At 46.0% G+C, this 16991-nt stretch overlaps 1 protein-coding gene across 1 annotated transcript in view; it reads right to left on the bottom strand.

Moving 5' to 3' along the window:
• CPO (carboxypeptidase O) overlaps nucleotides 1–3161 on the bottom strand; it is a 268545-nt gene extending 265384 nt beyond the window's left edge. The window contains exons 1-2 of the mRNA XM_040441046.1: nucleotides 2997–3161; nucleotides 2823–2912 (exon numbers count right to left, since the gene is read on the bottom strand). Of these exons, the coding sequence (XP_040296980.1) occupies nucleotides 2823–2912; nucleotides 2997–3118 (212 nt within the window). The 5' untranslated portion in view covers nucleotides 3119–3161. The remainder of the gene's footprint in view (nucleotides 1–2822; nucleotides 2913–2996) is intronic.
• Between the last annotated feature and the right edge of the window lie 13830 nt (nucleotides 3162–16991).

Below are 16991 nucleotides of genomic sequence, written 5' to 3'. Positions count from 1 at the left end.
GATCCCCCTCTGGCATGCCACAGTCCAGGTGTTAGTCCCCTTGAAACAACTTTTCCATCACTACTGTGGCCTGCCTATTGAAGTTTATGGCGGTTCGCCCGGTTCGCGAACATTTGCAGAAATTCGCGTTCGCCGTTCACGAACGGAAAATTTTATGTTCGCGACATTTCTAATGTTGAGCAGCCAATAAAAATATACAGACCAGACATGTGAAAAATCAGGACTGGATTGAACTTAATAAACATAAATATTCTACAAATAATTAGTTAATAGCCATCCAACAGAGAATAAAATGCAAAACCATAAGTCATATATAACCCAACAAATAGATAATAGTGTAAAATCAAATCATTTTGGTTCAGTTCAGGTGGTATGGAGTGCTGGTATTCAACTGGAACATCCAGAAGGATTCCCCATTCTATAGTTCCCTTCTTTTTCCCCTCCCCTCACAGGAGCCTTAACTCAAGACCTTGAACAATAAATGATAAAATATCTCCATCATGAACGCTGGCAAAATGTAATGCCGCTGCTTACTCTGGAGCATGCTTGATGATACCATGTCTTTCTGCTGCACACCTATCTATTTCCGTAATGCTCTTCGGAACATCTTGTCCTTCTTTAATTAAGTCCTTCAATTGGTATCCTTTCAAGGCAAATAATGTGCAAGTTTCCTTCTTGACAATTGTACTACTTTTCTTTTGGAACTTGTAAACTTTTTTGACCTGCTTGAAAACCCCACAATTGTACAGTATATTGAGCTGGTGCCGTTAAAGGGGTTCTCAGGGTTTTATTTATTGATGGCCTCTTATTACAATAGGTCCCGGCCCCAACTCCCCCACCGGTCAGCTGTTTTGCAGTAGCTCTGCCACTTGAAATAGGTGCTGGAACTAGATAGTTCTTTCCATTGTGTAGTGGGCACAGATGGTTATTACAGCATTGCTCCCATTCAAGTGAATGGGAATAGCTCTGCAGTAATCAGTTCTGTAGTATTCAGTTGTGTAGTTAGGAGCTACTGCAGAACAGCTGATTGGTGGGATCTAATATTGATGACTAGGGATGAGCGAATCGACTTCGGATGAAACATCCAAAGTTGATTCGCATACAAATTTGTTTCAATGCTGTACGGAGCTCTCGTACTACTTGGAACCGAACCCGAGTTCGGAAAATGTTTTTTTACATTATAAATCAATTTCTGAAGTTATTATGTGAAGTCTCTCAAGACTTTGCGAAGTAATAACTAAGGGTCATCTTGCTCCGTACAGTATTGAAACAAAATTTTATGTGAATCTCCGAAGTCAATTAGCTCATCCCTATTGACGACTAGAGATGAGTGAATCGAATTCGGATGCACTAAGCCTGCAGCCTATTAGAGGAACGGGGGAAGGGAGACGCCTCTCCCCTGCCCCGCAGCATCTATCTGTATCGCTGTCCTGAGGACGGTGATACAGATGAATAAGGAGATGAGCGCTTCCACAATGGAAGCGCTCATCTCCCTGTACCCTGAAGCTACCCCCCCACTTGTCACTAGGGCCACGCGATCACCTCACCTTGACTAATTGGCGGTGCAGCCCTGTGTATATGTATATATTATATTATATTTCAGGGGACTACCTCTTGAAGCTCATCAAGAGAATGCCAAGAGTGTGCAAAGCAGTATTCAAAAGCAAAAGGTAGCTACTTTGAAGAACCTAGAATATGACATATTTTCAGTTGTTTTACACTTGTTTGTTATGTATATAATTCCACATGTGTTAATTCATAGTTTTGATGCCTTCAGTGTGAATCTACAATTTTCATAGTCATGAAAATAAAAAAAAAACTCTTTGAATGAGAAGGTGTGTCCAAACTTTTGGTCTGTACTGTGTATATAATTATCTAATATTATTAGTGCTATTATGATCCCTAGGACAATAAGGACAATGTCGACAATGTCAGTTGAGCTAATCAGGGTAAAGGAATGATGGTTTGACAATTGTGGCTCAACAATGCAGGCTAAGGCTTCCAGGGAGGCTTTGGACAATCAAAGCTGTTGTTCTTGTCCATGCCTGCTGGTATGAACCAGCTGCCTTTACTGCTCTGCTCTCGGTGTTGTACGGCACTATAACTATGTGATGCTACATACATAGCTACATTTAGACAGAAAAAACAAACAAGGTACAAAAGTTCAACCCATTATAAATTCTTAATGTATAATGTTGATGGAGAGGTCAACAAACATAACTCCCGAGTCATCTGCTAAATAAACCTCAAAGGGGGAATGTCCACATATAGCAAGCTGAATACAAGAATGTGTGCATACTTACAGTATATGGAAACATGTAGAGTCACTTTTCAATGGTAACTCATTTTGAAGGAAATGTTTATTTTTATTTTTATAGAGAATGATATTATTTAAAATTGAAGGTTAATGATTGAAGATCTTTGTAAGTGTAGCAGTATGACCTGTTCTCCTACTGGACCTGATGCACAGGTCACAGCAGTAATGATTGAAATGCACTCACATAGCCCAGCTGCCAGAGGAACAAACTGCCAAGGACACACATGCACTTACAATGCGGTGACAGATCTATGGAATAGATTTATAGGGGTATTGAAACAGAAAAAGCATGCAAACACTATCCTGTTTTGGAAATTTTTATTCATACACAAAATTAATTACTTTTTATTCTGTCTAAAATGCAAATAAGACTGGAACTACAAGGAAACTGGCATAACAAGTATTAAAATCTTATTGCACTCAAGCACCACCAATAATGCAGATCTGCAGTGTTTAATAAAATGTAGCAATGATTCCTATCTGATATAAAAAATGAAATTCTTACCCATCATAGTTTATCTTCATGCCCAGCACCTGCGGGATCAGAATTCCCAGAACAGCCGCGTTCCACAGGATAAGATACATCTTGTTGAAGCTGCGCAAAGACACAAGTTGGTTAACAGACTTTAAACTGCTGGCTGGACTTTAGAAGAAGTGATCACTTGCTCTGTACACTTACAGCAGAGTTTTTAACCCACACTTATCTGAGGCTGAGAAACTGTATGGGATTCTCCTGAAACCCTCCCTGGAGGCCAAATCAGTTTGATCTTTGTTCTGCTGTGGCATCAGACATGCTGGCATTCTGAGTAGGATATGTCATTGTCCTTGTTTAATTTAACTAGCATTGTCTAGATCCTTAATAGGAGTGATCATATGATGTGATGAGAGAGGAGCTCTGCTCTTCCACAAAAGACAACCACCAGTACTGGTATTAAGAACAAGGTTCAATTCTAACACATTATACAAATGCGCAGTTACATAGAAACGTATGCAAGCTACCCTCTTATACTGTCAGTGCACATAACCAGCTATTTGCATGTCCTTGTACAGAGTTAGGCCCCTTGCGTCCGGGTGCATTGCGGCAAACCCGACCGAGTAGGAACGCAATTGCAGTCAGTTTTGATAACGTTAGTAACAAACAGCGAAAGTGGCTATTTTGTTAGAAGGAATCTCCTATTTAGTAATAGTACAAAATAGATAGAGTTACGGTACCAGTATTTAACCCACTCACCACACAAAGGTTGCCTCCCTGAGTGGGACTTACTATAATTTGGCTCCTCACCAACACAGCAGTACTTCATCAGTAGGCAGCGGGACCCAGCACTCAAATAGCACTCCCTGCTTCTAGACAAAGTCACCAACCCACTTGCACAGCATCATAGCAACAATGGCAACCACGCAGTACCGCACCATGTAAACAGATGTCAAAAACCTAACCTTTCCATGAGCTCTCAGGAACTCTTATTAACTCTTATGCAGTCTCCTGCTAATTAAAACCTCCTGGGCCAAATCGGAGAAGTGCTGATACCATGGGAAAAGGAAAGACACTAATGAAATATCCACAAAAAGAGAAATACATGGATCGCACATCCACATGCTATGCATTGATCTATAACTGCTGTTACCGTGGTGCTGTGTGAGATGGGGAAACGGCTCTCATTGTCTGAACATTGTGTTTGTTTAAATTAAGTTAGGCCTCTTTCACACGGGCGTGTCCGGATGCGTCCCGGTGCATTGCAGCAAACCCGTGCGAGTAGGAACGCAATTGCAGTCAGTTTTGACTGCGATTCTGTTCCAATGTTCAGTTTTTATCGCGCGGGTGCAATGTGTTTTGCACGCGCGTGATAAAAAACTGACTGTGGTACCCAGACCCAAACTTCTTCACAGAAGTTCAGGTTTGGGTTAGTTGTAGTGTAGATTGTATTATTTCCCCTTATAACATGGTTATAAGGGAAAATAATAGCATTCTGAATACAGAATGCATAGTACAATAGGGCTTATGGGGTTAAAAAAAAACTCACCTTAATCCACTTGTTCGCACAGCCGGCATCTCTTCTGTCTTGTTCTGTGAGGAATAGGACCTTTGATGACGTCACTACACTCATCACATGGTCTGTCACATGATCCATCACTATGGTGATGGATCATGTGACGGACCATGTGATGAACGTAATGCAGTCATCAAAGGTCCTATTCTTCACAAAAGAAGACAGAAGAGATGCCGGCTGTGCGAACAAGTGGATTAAGGTGAGTTTTTTTTTAAACCCCATAAGCCCTATTGTACTATGCATTCTGTATTCAGAATGCTATTATTTTCCCTTATAACCATGTTATAAGGGAAAATAATAATGATCGGGTCCTCATCCCGATCATCACCTAGCAACCGTGCGTGAAAATCACACCGCATCCACATTTGCTTGCGAATGCTTGTGATTTTTATGCAACCCCATTCATTTCTATGGGGCCTGCGTTACGTGAAAAACGCACAAAGAGGAGCATGCTGCAATTTTGACGCAATGCACAAGTGATGCGTGAAAATCACCGCTCATGTGCACAGCCCCATAGAAATGAATGGGTCCGGATTCAGTGCGGGTGCAATGCGTTCACCTCACGCATTGCACCCGTGCGGAAATCTCGCCCGTGTGAAAGGGGCCTTACAGTATAGCAGAAAATTTTGAAATTTCTCTTTCAGAAGCTTACATTGATGTAGGTTCTTCAAAGGGGTTTTCTGGTATAGAAAACTAATTTTCAAAGTAGTGCAGAGCTCCGGTACTGTGTGTATGTGACAGATTAGTGGTTTCCCTCTAAAAGTTGTCAAGTACTGTTCCTTTCCATCTAATGAACACATTCAATGGGTCAATGGGGTCTCAACTCCTGACAAACATTTGATTTTGCTGCCATTTCTCACAACAAAATGTAAAATTACATTAATTCAGATAAAAAGGAGGTTGAGCACCCCCTTTGTGATATCCATGTGTCATAATAGACATTAGACATGAATTGTCTTCAAGACAATTCCTTTAATAGAGGGATGTTCATATTGTAAATCCCCACCACTACCACCACTGCAACACCACGCCAGCAGGAGGCGCAACCCAGCAGTCCAACAGCACCCCTGCTGTTAGGCTAAGCCCCCATGACACTGGGCAACACCAAACTTCAGGTACAGCTGTAAGTCGTGTAACGGGGTGGGCTCCCCAGGATACAGCGAAATCACGAACGAGGAAAGCAACCCCAACACCAGCTTTTGCCAAAACAGAATTTTACTTAAATGTGGTAATAAACACAACCACAAATGCTGGGAACATACAATAAATTTACATACACCCAGCCCGAAGGCTGAGACTCTTGTACTGCACAGCACGGCGCCCTCCGATGGATGCAGGAGGTAAGAGCAGTAATTAACCTACTGGCGGGCACAACTAAACTGCCACACCTTACCTGTTATAACCCTAAAAGAAAAAAGAATCACTGTATCGGTGTGTGGTACGGGCTAGCCTGCGGTGCAGCACAACAGCTTACAATCTTACACAGATCTAAAATATTCCCCCTCCCATAACTGGTCCTGTAGCACGTGCCTGAGTATTCCTTCTGAGCAAAATGCCAGCCTGGCTTGAGTTTGTGGGAATTTTATCAGCTCTCCAATGTGAAATGTCACTTTAAGTTATGGAGTCCTTGCAATGAACAGTAGTAACACTTGTGGCCTGACACAAACAGAGACCCTAACTAACTACAGGCCTGAACTCAGTGTCCAGGAGCCAACACTGTAATGAGGTGCGACCCGGGTCTGCTCTGCGGTACCACAGTGTATGTAGCTTTGCTCGTCAGCTCTCATCAGCGTTCCTGGAAGCAATCCTCGTTCCTCTGGACAGGATCAGGGTCTTGAACATGATCAGCTTCACTTAGCTACAGCTCTGGTCACTAAGGGATGCTCTCACACCTGGATGCTGTTGGACCCTCTGCTCACACAGTTCCTCAGTTCTCTCACAGCCTCCCTCTAAGATGGCTGCTGCCTTCCTCTCCAGACTTGCAACTCCACCCCCTGAGAGTTCCCAAGATCACATGAAATACAGTCTGTTGCTGTGCTTAGGAAACAGCGGCATCTTGTGGCCAAACAGCAGAATATCAGTCCAGATCATTTAAGGCCACTTTCACACGGATGAGATTTCCGCGCGGGTGCAATGCGTAAGGTGAACGCATTGCTACCGTACTGAATCCGGACCCATCACTTGTGCATTGCGTGAAAATCGCAGCATGCTCCTCTTTGTTTTCTGTATTCAGAATGCTATTATTTTCCCTTATAACCATGTTATAAGGGGAAATAATACAATCTACACTACAACTAACCCAAACCTGAACTTCTGTGAAGAAGTATGGGTCTGGGTACCACAGTCAGTTTTTTATCACGCGCATGCAAAACACATTGCACCCGCGCGATAAAAACTGAACATCGGAACACAATCGCAGTCAAAACTGACTGCAATTGCGTTCCTACTCGCACGGGTTTGCCGCAATGCACCGGGACGCATCCGGACCTAATCCGGACACACCCGTGTGAAAGAGGCCTAACTTAATTTAAACAAACACAATGTTCAGACAATGAGAGCCGTTTCCCCATCTCACACAGCACCACGGTAACAGCAGTTATAGATCAATGCATAGCATGTGGATGTGCGATCCATGTATTTCTCTTTTTGTGGATATTTCATTAGTGTCTTTCCTTTTCCCATGGTATCAGCACTTCTCCGATTTGGCCCAGGTGGTTTTAATTAGCAGGAGACTGCATAAGGGTTAATAAGAGTTCCTGAGAGCTCATGGAAAGGTTAGGTTTTTGACATCTGTTTACATGGTGCGGTACTGCGTGGTTGCCATTGTTGCTATGATGCTGTGCAAGTGGGTTGGTGACTTTGTCTAGAAGCAGGGAGTGCTATTTGAGTGCTGGGTCCCGCTGCCTACTGATGAAGTACTGCTGTGTTGGTGGTCGCCGCGTGGTGAGGAGCCAAATTATAGTAAGTCCCACTCGGGGAGGCAACCTTTGTGTGGTGAGTGGGTTAAATACTGGTACCGTAACTCTATCTATTTTGTACTATTACTAAATAGGAGATTCCTTCTAACAAAATAGCCACTCTCGCTGTTTGTTACTAACGTTATCCAGATTACACCCAGCCCCCTCCTCCTGTACTTCCATGCACCAGCATAAGAGGAGAAAGAAGAAGGGGTAATAGAAATGACTGCAGGATGAGACAACAATGCACTGCTTTTCTAGTTTATTTTTCATGGTCTGCAATTGTGATATCTGACAAAATAAGAGCAAATAACAAAGACACATAATGAGATTGTTATGTTTGATGGTTCTTTTTTGTGTTTGTAATATAGCTTTAGTTCCTATTTAAGATTTTCCTTCACTGGAAGTAAGTAGCCTATGCCAACACCTGAAGACCAACCCCACTGTATTACCCTTCCTTCACCAAACTTCACAGGTGGCACAATGCATTCAGACAGTTAATGTTCTCTTGGCACTCACCAAACCCGGACTCTTCCATTAGACTGCCAGACAGAGAAGTGTGATTCGTCACTCCACAGAGCATGTTTCATCTGCTCCAGAGTTCAAAGGTGGCACACTTTACACCTGCCATTCTGCTTAGTGATGTAAGATTTGCATACAGCTGCTCGGTCATGTAAACCCATGCCATGAAGCTCCGGGCTAAGTTTTTATGCTGATGTTAAGGCCAGATGAGCTTTGGAACTCTGCAGTTATTGAGTCAGCAGAGCGTTGTCAACTTTTATCCATTATGTTCCTCAGCACTCGGTGACCCCACTCTATAACTTTACATGGTCTGCTGCTTTGTGACCGTGCTGCTTTGGTTCCTTAACGTTTCCACTTTGCAATAATATACAACTGACAGTTGATTGTGAATTTGTAGAAGGTAATACATTTTATAAACTGACTTGTTGCAATGATGGCATCCTATAACAGTATCATTCTCAAATTTAGTGAGCTCTTGACCGATTTTTTCACAAATGTTTGTAAAGACAGACTGTGTGACTAGGCCTGAATGAAACACCTGAATTCTATGATTAGGTGTGTCTCTCACACACACACACACACGCATACATATATACATATACAGGTCCTTCTAAAAAAATTTAGCATATTGTGATAAAGTTCATTATTTTCTGTAATGTACTGATAAACATTTAAGGCCACTTTCACACGGATGAGATTTCCGCGCGGGTGCAATGCGTAAGGTGAACGCATTGCTACCGTACTGAATCCGGAGACTTTCATATATTTTAGATTCATTACACACAACTGAAGTAGTTCAAGTAGTTTTCTTGTTTTAATATTGATGATTTTGGCATACAGCTCATGAAAACCCAAAATTCCTATCTAAAAAAATTAGCATATCATGAAAAGGTTCTCTAAACGAGCTATTAACCTAATCATCTGAATCAACTAATTAGCTCTAAACACCTGCAAAAGATTCCTGAGGCTTTTAAAAACTCCCAGCCTGGTTCATTACTCAAAACCACAATCATGGGTAAGACTGCCGACCTGACTGCTGTTCAGAAGGCCATCATTGACACCCTCAAGCCAGAGGGTAAGACACAGAAAGAAATTTCTGAACGAATAGGCTGTTCCCAGAGTGCTGTATCAAGGCACCTCAGTGGGAAGTCTGTGGGAAGGAAAAAGTGTGGCAGAAAACTCTGCACAACGAGAAGAGGTGACCGGACCCTGAGGAAGATTGTGGAGAAGGACCGATTCCAGACCTTGGGGGACCTGCGGAAGCAGTGGACTGAGTCTGGAGTAGAAACATCCAGAGCCACCGTGTACAGGCGTGTGCAGGAAATGGGCTACAGGTGCCGCATTCCCCAGGTCAAGCCACTTTTGAACCAGAAACAGCGTCAGAAGCGCCTGACCTGGGCTACAGAGAAGCTTTTTTCGGATGAAAGCAAATTTTGCATGTCATTCGTAAATCAAGGTGCCAGAGTCTGAAGGAAGACTGTGGCGAGGGAAATGCCAAAATGCCTTGAGTCCAGTGTCAAGTACCCACAGTCAGTGATGGTCTGGGGTGCCATGTCAGCTGCTGGTGTTGGTCCACTGTGTTTTATCAAGGGCAGGGTCAATGCAGCTAGCTATCAGGAGATTTTGGAGCACTTCATGCTTCCATCTGCTGAAAAGCTTTATGGAGATGAAGATTTCATTTTTCAGCACGACCTGGCACCTGCTCACAGTGCCAAAACCACTGGTAAATGGTTTACTGACCATGGTATTACTGTGCTCTATTGGCCTGCCAACTCTCCTGACCTGAACCCCATGGAGAATCTGTGGGATATTGGGAAGAGAAAGTTGAGAGACGCAAGACCCAACACTCTAGATGAGCTTAAGGCCGCTATCGAAGCATCCTGGGCCTCCATAACACCTCAGCAGTGCCACAGGCTGATTGCCTCCATGCCACGCCGCATTGAAGCAGTCATTTCTGCAAAAGGATTCCCGACCAAGTATTGAGTGCATAACTGAACTTAATTATTTGAAGGTTGACTTTTTTTGTATTAAAAACACTTTTCTTTTATTGGTCGGATGAAATATGCTAATTTTTTTAGATAGGAATTTTGGGTTTTCATGAGCTGTATGCCAAAATCATCAATATTAAAACAAGAAAAGGCTTGAACTACTTCAGTTGTGTGTAATGAATCTAAAATATATGAAAGTCTAATGTTTATCAGTACATTACAGAAAATAATGAACTTTATCACAATATGCTAATTTTTTGAGAAGGACCTGTATTGTAACACGGTGGCTGGTAAAGTACTGGAGGGGATGTATAGCTCACCCAGAAATCTTATATTGGGGAGAAGAAAAAAAAAACAGGAAAGCTGGGAAAATCGTATTATGGGCTGGACTTTTATGGAATGGCAGTAGTGTTGATCGACCACGGGTGTTCGGGTGCTCGGTTCGAACACCTCGGGATGCTCAATGGAAGTCAATGGGAAAACCTGAGCATTAAACCAGGCACCCCCTGCTCTGAAGAGAGGAGTGTGTCTGGTTCATAGGAAAAGGTCAGAAATAGTTGGAAACACCCCAAAATGGTTCAGGAACAGCATGGGGAGGATGTCTGGATGCATCTTGGCCTCCCAGGTCGCTGCTTGGAACGATTTTGTCCGAGTAGCAGTACACTTTTACAGACTGACAATATTACGCACAAAAACCGAAGATAAAATCGATTTTGGAGGAAAAATTGTTAGGAAACATTCTTTCCTGTATATTTACTTGTATATAAAGTGCAAGTGCTGCCAAAAATTACAAGGAAGAGGCACTCCGATACAACCTGTATATCACATAATGGAGAGCCTCATTCACATTGTGGTACAATTGTTCATTGTTGGTAGTGGGACTCCTACACTCATAAAGCCTATGAACCTAGTGAAAGGGCTTAAATTTTTTTACAAGGAACCGACACTCCAATACACCCTTTATTACACATAAAGGAGGGCATCATACACCCTTGAAAAATTATGATTGATGACCTGCTGGTGACCCTCAAAAACATTAGGAGAAAGGGCCTGCTGGTGACCCTCCAAAACATTAGGGGCGAAGGCCTGCTGCTGAGCTGACCATCTAAACCATTAGGGGTGAGGATCTGCTGCAGAGCGGACTCTCTAAAACATTAGGGGTGAGCGCCTGCTGCTGATCTGAGCATCTAAAAAATTATGGGCAGTGCCTGCTGCTAAGCTGACCGTTGAAAAAATTATGGGCGAGGGCCTGCTGGTGAGCTGACCCTGTAAAACATTATGGTTTAGGGCCTGCTGGTGAGCTAACCCTCAAAAACATTATATGCGAGGGCCTGCTGGTGAGCTGACCCTCTAAAACATTACTTTTGATGGCCTGCAGGTGAGCTGGCCCTCTAAAAGATTGTAGATGAGGGCCTTCTGGTGAGCTGACCCTCTAAAACATTATATGTGAGGGCCTACAGGTGAGCTGACCCTCTACAACATTAGGAGCGAGGGCAGACTAATAGGCATGTTAATATGATGTAAGAGGAGGAGGACGATAAAAGGAAGATTGAACCATAAACCCTTTTTTGTGGTGGAAGGGGTGCATGTGAATACAGTGTATTCAGTACATTATAAAAAACACATTTAAAGTGCCTTTATGTTCAGCCGCTTTCCACTGGTGGAGTAGAGGAGTCAGGGCCAATGCAGGTCTTGTTCATTTTTATAAGAGTCAACCTGTCAGCATTTTCAGTTGACAGGCGGATGCGCTAATCAGTTGTTATGCCCCCAGCAGCACTAAATACCCGCTGTGACAAAACGCTGGCGGCAGGGCAGGCCAGCACCTCCAAGGCATAGAGCGCCAGTTTGTTCCATGTGTCCAGCTTGGACACCCAGTAGTTGTAAGGCACAGAGGGATCATTGAGGACGCAGACACGGTCTGCTACGTACTACTAGGTCTGTAGTTATTTTATGTATAGTAGACTAGTGATCAGGTCCATAACTAGGGACAGGTATCCTGACGGGGTCGCCCTTTCCAGGGCGAGTGCTCTGTGTAGACAGGCAGTATGGGAGCAGCCCCCTTCCTACCAAGCATTTAGGGTGAGACAGGGCACAGTATCAATACTCCCGTGATTGCATGTCTGCTCTACACTCCGTCTGACCAAGGCTTTTTTCTTCCCCGCCACGCTGATCGTAGTCACCTGGTTGGTCAGGTAAGACTGCGTGCGTCCACACAGGCGCAGCAGTTTCTTTACTTACCTTTGCTCTACCAGCAGTGGGGTATCTATCACAGAACCCCTTGATTATATGTTTTGTATTGTTGATGCATCCTCTGGTGTATATTTTATTGCATATCTGATAAAGGTTATATTTTAATAAGGATATTTCCCCACACATTCTCTGGTGGGCCTCTGGCAACTTTGAATCTTGAAATATCGGTGAGACTTTTGTCACTATTAGTCCCACTCAGGTACTGATACGTACTACTTCACCATCTTCTAAAATGTTTCCCTCCCTGTGACACTAAGCCGCGGATCAGGGTGAGGGTGCTGGCAGGGTGTTATGAAACTGTCCCAGGCTTTGGAGAGTGTTGCCCTGCCCCGGTTGGAACTGCTGTGTGTTCCCCTCGTCTCCCCTCCTCGGTTGCCCAAGGAACTGCGTACCCATGCGTAAAAGATTTGCGTGGGTCACGGGAAAGGCAGCCTAACATAAAGTCAGCCATGTGTGCCAATGAGTCCCAACAGGCAAGACTTCGCTGTCGTCATCAGGAGGATAACTCTCAATCTCCTCAACCTCTTCTGCCCATCCACGCTGAACAGATGGAATTAAACTTCTATGGGTACTACCCTCTGTAGCAGAGGCAACTGTCTCCTGTTCCTCCCCCTCCTCCTCATCGTTATCCAATTTCCGATGAGAAGAACTGACTTGGTCTGGCTATCACTCTGTGTAATGTCTTCCCCCATTTCCACCTCTTCCACAAGCAAAGCGTCGGCCTTAATTGTGAGCAGCGAGCGTTTGCGTAGACACAGAAGTGGGATGGTGACGCTGATAATAGCGTTATCGCCGCTCACCATCTGTGTTGATTCCACAAAGTTTCTAAAAACCTCACAGAGGTCAGACATCCATGCCCACTCCTCGCTTGTGAAGAGCGGATGCTGACTGGAAGGGCGACAACCATGTTGCAGCTGGTATTCCACTACTGCCCTCTGCTGTTCACAAAGCCTGACCAACATGTGAATCGTCGAGTTCCAGCTTGTGCTCACGTCGCACAACAGTCGGTGAGCTGGCAATTGTAAGCGCTGCTGCAGCGTTGACAGACCGGCGGAAGCTGTCGACAGGGCCGGCGCCACCTGTAAGGCAACCTAGGCAACCGCACTGCCCAGAGAGAGGGACTGACAGGAGGGAAGAGCCTCTAATGTAGCGTGGCCGAGCTCTGTTCGGTCCGCCGTACAGGAGCATTTGTTTTCTGTACCCGGCTGGACTGACAGGAAGTGCTCACTTAGTGTGCACTTCCTTTCAGTCTGGCCAGGTACAGGAAACAAATGCTCCTGTACCGCGGACCGAACAGAGCTCGGCCACGCTACACTAGAGGTGGGGGGGGGAATGGAATGAGAGTGACAAGGGAGTGGGGGGGAATGAGAGTGACAAGGGAGTGGGGGGGGGAATGAGAGTGACAAGGGAGTGGGGGGAGTAAATGAGAGTGACAAGGGGGGAGTAAATGAGAGTGACAAGGGAGGCGGGGGGAGTAAATGAGAGTGACAAGGGGGGGGGAGTAAATGAGAGTGACAAGGGAGGGGGGAATGAGAGTGACAAGGGAGGGGGGGAATGAGAGTGACAAGGGAGGGGGGGAATGAGAGTGACAAGGGAGGGGGTGAATGAGAGTGACAAGGGAGGGGGTGAATGAGAGTGACAAGGGAGGGGGTGAATGAGAGTGACAAGGGAGGGGGGTAATGAGAGTGACAAGGGAGGGGGGTGAATGAGAGTGACAAGGGAGGGGCGTGAATGAGAGTGACAAGGGAGGGGGGGGTGAGAGTGACAAGGGAGGGGGGGGAATGAGAGTGACAAGGGAGGGGGGGAATGAGAGTGACAAGGGAGGGGGGGGGAATGAGAGTGACAAGGGAGGGGGGGAATGAGAGTGACAAGGGAGGGGGGGAATGAGAGTGACAAGGGAGGGGGGGAATGAGAGTGACAAGGGAGGGAGGGTAATGAGAGTGACAAGGGAGGGAGGGTAATGAGAGTGACGAGGGGGGGAGTAAATGAGTGACAAGGGAGGGGGGGGGTAAATGAGAGTGACAAGGGAGGGGGGGAATGAGAGTGACAAGGGACGGAGGGGGGAGAAGAGAGTGACAAGGGAGTCCCCAGAGCCAGACTGCAGCCAGAGACCAGATCATATTATTGTCCTGGTGGTAAGTAGACAATGCAAAAGGTTTATTATGTAATTGTTTAGTTATTAATACTACATTGGAAATTAATTTACCTCACATTAAGGCTCCATTCACACGTCCGCAACGTGTTTTGCGGATACACGGAGCCGCGGATCCGCAAAACACAGAAAGCGGCTATGTGCATTACGCATTTTGCGGACCGCACATTGCCGGCACTAATAGAATATGCCTGTTCTTGTCCGCAATTGCGGACAAGAATAGGACATGTTCTATTTCTTTGCGGAACAGAAGTGCGGACCCGGAAGTGCGGATCCGCAATTCCGTGTCCGGGCAGCACATCATGCTGCCCCACAGGAATGAATGGGTCCGCAATTCCGTTCCGCAAAATGCAGAATGAAATTGCGGATGTGTGAATGGAACCTAAAAGGACACTATAGTCCCAGAACCACTACAGTTTAATGTAGTGGTACTGGTGTCTATAGCCTGTTCCTGCAGAGAAAAGACACTGTGCAGTACTGGTGTAAAGGAGCACTATAGTGCCAGGAAAACAAACTAATTTTCCTGGCACTATATAGTTGTTAGGAGTGGGGCACCCTCGTGTCTCCCTCCCACTGGGCTGAAGGGGTTAAAACCCCTTCAGCCACTTACCTTTCTCCAGCGCCGGCACTGGGAACTCTTCTCCCCGATCCTCCTCTCAGCTGCGAATGCGCATGCGCACGCATTCAAAACTATGTTCCGCGTCTTCCCACTGTAATTTTCACAGTGAGAATCGCGGAAGCACCTCTAGCGGCTGTCAGGGAGGCAGCTACAAGAAGCTGGATTAACCCTAAGGGAAACATAGCAGTTCTTTTAATTTAAATGCTGAGAAAGGGGTGGAACATGAAATGGGCAGATCATCTGATAAGGGGGGGAGGGGCGGCAATTTTTATATTGCCTAGGGCGGCAAAAATCCTTGCACCGGCCCTGGCTGTGGATGACATGCGGAAATGGGCACACACGTGGCACATCTTTACCAGTAGCTCAGGCAAATTGGGGTAGGTTTTGAGAACCACTAAAGTTGAAGATATGGGCTAGGCATGAGATGTGTGTGAGCTTTCCGAGCTCCAAAGCCGCCACCAAGTTACGGCCATTATCAGACACATCCATGCCTGGTTGTAGGTTGAGTGGCGAGAGCCACAGCTCAGTCTGGTCTCTTATCCCCTGCCACAGCTTTGCGGCGGTATGCAGTTTGTCACCTAAGCACGGCCTGTTGACGCTTCTCCACTGCAGTGCTACACTGCTTCTAGCTACCGACTGATGGCTGACTGGTGCTGCAAGAGGATAATTCTGAGGTGAAAGTGGAGGAGGAGAAGTGGGGGTTGGAGCCACTAACGTAGGTGGTGGTGGAAACCCTGATGGAACTAGGGCCCGCAATCCTTGGCATCAGTAGCACCTGTGCCATCCCTGGGTACGACTCGCTCCCGGCCTCCACAACGTTCACCCCTGTGTGCAGTCAGGTAAATGTAGCGTCCCTGGCTGAAAGCATGCAGCATCCCATGTGCCAGTGGTTAAGTGGACCTTCCCAGTAACTGCGTTGGCACGGGTGATGTTACAAGACACATGCTGGTGTAAGGGGGGCAAGGCACACCGTGAAAAATAGTGGCGGCTAGGGACTGCGTAACGAGGGACGGCCGCCGACATCAGGCTGTGGAAGGCCTCAGTGTCCACAAACCTAAATGGCAACATTTACAGGGCCAGTAATTTGGAAAGTTGCACATTTAGTGCTATGGCCTGTGTGTGGGTGGCTGGGTACTTGCGCTTGCGTTCAAATGCCTGGGGTAAAGACAATTGTACGCTGCGCTGGGACACGGAAGTGGATGTGGTCGCTGATGGTGCCTTCGAAGGTCCAGGTGCAGGGCGGGAGGCATCCGGGCTTGCGCCTTCAACAGGGGATTTGCCAGCACCTAACACAGGGGAAGAGGAGGCAGGGGTGTGACCCGCAGACACAGATTGTGGACCCAGGCATTCTGCTCACCTATTATTGTGCATTGATGCCATGTGGCGGATCATGCTGGTGGTCGTGAGGTTGCTAGTGTTCACGCCCCTGCTCATTTTGGTATGGCACAGGTTGAAAATTACAATTCTTTTGTCATCTGCACTTTCCTCAAAAAAGCACCAGAGTGCGGAACACCTACCTCTTGGCAAGGAAAATTTCCACAAGGGTGTACTCCGGGGAACAGTTGCAGGCCTATTTGGGGTGGCCCGCCTTCTCCCTTTTGCCACCCCACTGCCTCTTCCAGCCTGTTGCGGTTCTGCAGATCCCTCCACCTCTGTACTGCTGTCCTTGCTCGGCTTGCCATCTTCCCAGGTTGGGTCAGTGACTTCATCGTCCACCATCTCCTCTTTCACTTCCTCACTCTGCTCATCCTCCTGACTTGTTGACCTGACAACAAGTTGACATGACAACTTTGTCTCATCCTCATTATCAACCTATTGAGACACTAATTGCTGTTGACTTATTGGCAACTGTGTCTCATCATCATCATCCACTTCGTGAAACACTAATTGCCGTTCCCCACCGTCATCTTCTTGTGACTGTGGATGCTCAAGAGTTTGGGAATCAGGGCACAAGATCTCATGTCCCTCTTCAAGCGGGCTTGTCAATGGCGCTGAAAAGAGGTACTCGGAATATCCGAGTGTGGGATCACTTGTTTCGCAAGACTCTCTATGGTGGGAGGAAGGAGGATCAGGGTGAGGATTGTGTTGACCAGACTCTTGGCTACTGAAACTGGACTTGGTAGAAGACCCGGTGCTTA

Source organism: Bufo bufo, chromosome 7 (assembly GCF_905171765.1).
Source record: "Bufo bufo chromosome 7, aBufBuf1.1, whole genome shotgun sequence".
In the NCBI taxonomy this organism is placed as follows: domain Eukaryota; kingdom Metazoa; phylum Chordata; class Amphibia; order Anura; family Bufonidae; genus Bufo; species Bufo bufo.
Note: the sequence above shows the minus strand (reverse complement) of the source record. Positions and strands in the feature narration are given on the sequence as shown.